The sequence below is a fragment of the Mandrillus leucophaeus genome, unplaced genomic scaffold (assembly GCF_000951045.1).
Source record: "Mandrillus leucophaeus isolate KB7577 unplaced genomic scaffold, Mleu.le_1.0 Scaffold65, whole genome shotgun sequence".
Classification (NCBI taxonomy): domain Eukaryota; kingdom Metazoa; phylum Chordata; class Mammalia; order Primates; family Cercopithecidae; genus Mandrillus; species Mandrillus leucophaeus.
This window is the reverse complement of record NW_012107030.1, coordinates 147086-152537: the sequence shown is the minus strand read 5'-3', so window position 1 is coordinate 152537 and position 5452 is coordinate 147086. Positions and strand designations below refer to the sequence as shown.

Genomic DNA, 5452 nt, shown 5'->3' with positions numbered 1-5452 from the left:
TGGGATTATAGGTGTGAGCCACCGCACCTGGCCAACTATTTTAAAAATTTTTAAGAGACTGAGTCTCGCTTTGTCACCCAGTCTGGTGCAGTGGCAGGATCATGGCTTACTTCAGCCTTAAACTCCTGGGATCAAGCAATCCTCCCACCTTAGCCCCCTGAGTAGCTGGGAAAACAAGTGTGCACAGTCACTAAACTAAAAAAAAAAACTCTTACTATTATTATTATTTGTAGGGGTGGGTTTTCGTTATGTTGTCTAGGCTGGTTTCAAAGTCCTGGCCTCAAGCAATCCTCCTGCTTCATCCTCCCAAAGTGCTGGGATTATAGGCATGAGCCACTGTGCCCAGCCTCTGCCCACTCTTCTAGCCCTAAGCAAGCAGGAATCTATTTTCTGTCTCTGTAGATTTTCCTGTTAATACACATTTCTTATGAATGAAATCATAAAATATGTTGTCTTTTGTTTCTGGCTCCTTTCATTTAGCACCATGCTTTCAGGGTTCACCATGTCGTAGTGGGTATTTTATTCTTTTTTATGGCTGAATAGTATTTCATTTTATGGATATGCCATAATTTGTTTATCTGTTATCAGTTGATGGACATTTGGGTTGTTTCTACCTTTGGGCTGTTATGAATAGTGCTGCTATGAACATGTGTGTTCCAGTTTCTGTGTGGACACATGTTTTCCTTTCTCTTGGGTAGCTACCTAGGAATGGAAATGCTGGGTCATACGTTGACTCTGTTGGAAGAACTGCCAGACTGTTTTCCAAAGCAGCTGTACCATTTTACATTCCCACTAGCAGTGCATGAGGATTCTGATTTCTCCACATCCTTGCCGATACTTGTTATCATCTGACTTTTTGATTCTGGCTACCCTAGTGCTTATGAAGTAGTATCTCAGTGTGGTTTTGATTTGTTGATTTGCTGATGACTAAAGATGCTCAGCATCTTCTTATGTGCTTATTTGTGCTCTTAGAGTTTTTAATTCAGTTGATCTGGAGTAGTTTTTTTTTCCTTTTATTTTTTATTTTTTTGAGACAGAGTTTTTCTCGGTCACCAGGCCGGATGGAGTGCAGTGGCACAATCTCGGCTCACTGCAACCTCTGACTCCCTGGTTCAAGCTATTCTCCTGCCTCAGCCTCCCGAGTAGCTAGGATTACAGGCCAGCACTACCATGCGCAGCTAATTTTTGTATTTTTAGTAGAGCCAGGATTTCACCACGTTAGCCATGATGGTCTCAATCTCCTGAACTCGTGATTCGCCCATCTCGACTTCCCAAAGTGGTGGGATTACAGGCGTGAGCCACAGCGCCTGGCTTATTTTTTTCCTTTAAAAAAGTGTTTGGCTGGGAGTAGTGGTTCACACCTGTAATCCCACACTTTGGGAGACTGAGGCAGGGGGATCACTTGAGCCCAGGACTTCAAGACCTGCCTGGGCAACATAGCAAGACCACATCTCTAAAAAAAAAAAAAAAAAGGAAATTAGCCAGGTGTGGTGCTGCACACCTGTGGTCCCAGCTCCTTGGAAGGCTGAGGTGGGAGGATCACCTGAGCCCAGGGTTATGAAGCTGCAGTGAGCCATGATCATGCCACTGGACTCCAGCCTGGGTGACAAAGTGAGACCCTGTCTCAGAAAAAAAAAAAGGTGGGGGGGCCCGGGCGTGGTGTCTTATGCCTGTAACCCTAGCACTTTTGCAGGCAGATTGCTTGAGCTCAGGAGTTCAATACCAGCCTGGTAACATGGCAAAACCTGGTCTCTATGAAAAATATAAAAAATAGCTGGGTGTGGTGGTGCACATCTGTAGCTGTAGTCCTAGCTATTCGGGTGGCTGAGGTGGGAGGATCACCTGGGCCTGGGGAGGTTGAGGCCACAGTGAGCTGTGGTCGTACCACTGCACTCCAGCCTGGACAACAGATGAGACTCTATCTCAAAAAAAAAAAAAAAAAAAAAAGGTTTTTATTTTGAAACAATTTTAGGTTTAGAGAAAAGTTGAAAAACAGTAAAAAACAAAAACAAAAAACAACCCCCCTGAAAAAAACCTCTCATTTACCCTTAACCCAGATTTCCCGAATGCTTACCACCCTTGCTACATCATTCTAGTTCCTGGAAACATTTAAAGCATGTGAAACATTTAAAACATTTAAGTTGCAGGCTTTAAGTTGCACTTCCTTTACTTCTAAATATTTCAGTGTTTTTCTTGAAAAAAAAAATGTTCTCATACCACAGTAACACGATCAAAATTGGAAAATCAACATTGATTCAATACTATGATCTACAATCAAGTTTTTTTTTTCCTCCAAATCCCTGGGTCTCAGCATTTTTTTAAAAGCTTCACAGATGATTTCAGTGGATACTAGGGACCTCTGCTGCCTCCTCTGGCAGAGCAGGACTGAGGAGTGGACCCTCCCTGAGACCACCCAACAATTTAAGGTGGAGTTATCAGGGCGCCTGACTCCTGGGGGCATTTTTGTGTGACGGGAAAAGACAGTGCTCCTGGCTGAGTGAGATGGCAGCTGGCTTGGCAAGGGGATAGCACCTTTGTCACCACGTCATGTCTCTGTACTCTACGTGCTGCACCTACACCCAGGACCGACGGTAACTGAGGCGGAGGGGAAAGGAGGGCCTGAGATGGCAAATCTGTCCTCCTCGGTGGTTCCTGTGTCCTTCATTTCCACCCGCGAGAGTCTGCTGGACACTGGAGTTGGTGGAGAAGGAGCCAGTGACAGGCAGAGGAGCAAACTGTCTTTATCACACTCCAAGATCCCAGCTGCTAAAATCCACCCTGGGCTCTACTTACCAGCCTTCTTCTCTCTTGCTGGAACCTCCCCTGTACTCAGACCAGCAGCCTTAGCACCACCTCACACTGGTAAGAAATGCAGATGATCAGGCCTTACCCCAGATCTATTAAATCAGAAATTCTGGAGTGGTGCCCTGCAGCTTGGATTTTAACCAGGCTTCAGGTGCTTCTGATGCATGCTCAGGTTTGAGCACCACTGGCCACAGGGAGGCGGAGGCAGGGCGCAGGGTCAATTCAACCCTCCTCTGGTTGAATAGCTGGAGAGTTGGGGATATCAGTAAATATTTCCAATGCACCTGCTACAAGCCAGAAAAAGGGAACAAGAAGACACAGTGGGTCTGAGAAAGTGATGGGGTGAGCAGAAACCCAAAGCCCATAGAAGGCCATCCGAGTGGCCCCTCGAGTAGGTGAACTGGCTTTAGGGTTTACTGAAGGAAGTGGAAACCTCAGCCTGCTTCTTGTCTGGGTTGTTATAGGAGTCATTTAGAAAGCTGTACCATTCTTTCAATATTCTCACTACTTTCCAACGCTCATTTTTCCTGCTCATTTCTGGATTAAAAAAATGCCTTGGCTGTATGAGTAAGAAAACCACCATGCAAGTTTGTAGAGAAAGAATCTGGGCCTTCTAGGTCACGTTGGTTTAAAACTTGGACATCAAGCACCTTAGAGACCATGTTGCCAAATAAGCTTAGTAAATGCTTTCTAATGCTTACAGAACTGTGGCGCTTTGTGCTTGCTGTAGCACTATATAATTAGACAAATGAAAGAACTCAAAGGTTGAGCCCCTTCTGTCTCTTAATTTTTTTTTTATAAGCAGATTTAAAATTCTGGCTCATAATGTCCTTGATTCAATGTTAAACCATTTTGCCTAAATGACAGCAAGTTCTAAATGTGAGGGCGCTCAGCTTTTCAAGCTGCTCCTGAATAACAGAAAATTGACAAGCTGTCATTCAAGACCTTTTGGTAGCTGCCTGGGGCTCTGTTTGAATTGTATCTGTCTGATACTTTGCCATGGAGAGTGAAAAATTTGATCACATGCCATGCTTTTAATTTTCTAAAGCAAATATGTTGGAAGGAGCCAATTAATGCAAAGTTGGACTGCTGGTCTCATGCAACTGATTTAGGGGAAGGGTTTGCCTAAATTAATAAAAGATCTGAATTATAGATCTTAACAAATATGTAGAATTTAAAGGCTTAAAAGGAAACTGGGCAGCAGCAGGCCTGGGGTTGGCTTTTAAGTATCCTTATTTAACAAATAGACATGAATGTTTTGATTTGATATTAGAAATGCTAGTACTGGAGCCTCTGAGCCTACTCTGGCTCGAGAGGCTGCCCTATCTAAAAAACAAGTAAAAAGAAAAAAAGAAATGCTGGTACTGTAATGCTAAAGTGCTTCAGAAATTCTCAAAAATAGGCCAGGCATGGTGGCTCACGGCTGTATACCAGCACTTTGGGAGGCCAAGGTGGGCAAATCACTTGCGGTCGGGGGTTGGAGACCAGCCTGGCCAACGTGGTGAAACCCCATCTCTACTAAAAATACAGAAATTAGCCAGGCATGGTAGCAGGTGCCTGTAATTCCAGCTACTTGGGAGACTGAGGCAGGAGAATCGCTAGAACCTTGGAGGTGGAGGTTGCAGTGAGCCGAGATCGCACCACTGCACTCCAGCCTGGGCAACAGAGTGAGACTCTGTCTCAAAAAAAAAAAAAAAAAAAAAAAAAAAAAGTTCTCAAAAATATTTTGAACTTCCTCACCTTTGTCCTATTTTTGAAGGAGGGGTCTACTATTAAAGAGATCATAGAGAAATAATTTAATTGTTACAAAACGAATGGAATGTCTTTACTTTTTACCCGATTAAGTTACATTAACTGCATCTTCAATTTAATTTAAAGTGCTCCTCAACCTAAAATATAGTCATGTGTCCATATTTAAAAATGCATATTATTAAATCTATTTTTTTTTCAATCTATCATCCACACTGCAGCAAGGCGGTTCTGCCAAAACATATCTCCTTAAAAGCCAACTGGAGTGTCTCATCAGCATCAATGTGAAGCCAAAAATCCTTAGGAGGACAGAGGGAGTCCCTCACAACATAGACCGGTCCCCTTCCCTCCAGCTGCCTGGACTGTCCAAAGGACTCTCTTCCCGCCTGCGGCCACACTGCACAACTTGGAATTTCCCCACCTGCACGGACTCATCGCGTCATCACCAACTGGATGCATCTTCTGCTCTGTGCAGCTGGTAAAATCTTTCTCAACCCTTGAGATGCAGCCCAATCTCCTCCTAACATCTGGATTCCTCTCTGTCACTGCATTCCCTCCTGTCATCCTGCCTTTGTTTTCTTACCCTCCTCTCTCTCCTGTGATAGGCATTAATTAAAATTAAATAAAAATTCAGATCATCCTTGTACTTGGTGCATTTCAAATGCTCGGCAGTCACATGTAGTTAGTGGCTACCCTCTTGGACAGCACAGATAGAGATTATTTCCATCATTGCAGAAAATTCTAGACTTTGAAATTCTTGAGGACAGGGACTTGATCGTTCGACACTGCTTTACAGTGTCTAGCAGTGTCTGCCCTGTAGCAGGGGCTCAGGAAATTTTTCCTGAACCGAACCTAACTGAACTGATGTGGGTTTGTCATCAGGGTGTACCTTCTGTTA

At 43.9% G+C, this 5452-nt stretch overlaps 1 protein-coding gene across 1 annotated transcript in view; it reads left to right on the top strand.

Annotated features, from left to right (window-relative positions):
* ARMS2 (age-related maculopathy susceptibility 2) overlaps positions 1-5200 on the top strand; it is a 6623-nt gene extending 1423 nt beyond the window's left edge. The window contains 3 exon segments of the mRNA XM_012001138.1: positions 2503-2834; positions 2836-2861; positions 4756-5200. Of these exon segments, the coding sequence (XP_011856528.1) occupies positions 2503-2834; positions 2836-2861; positions 4756-4807 (410 nt within the window). The 3' untranslated portion in view covers positions 4808-5200.
* Positions 5201-5452: the final 252 nt, after the last annotated feature.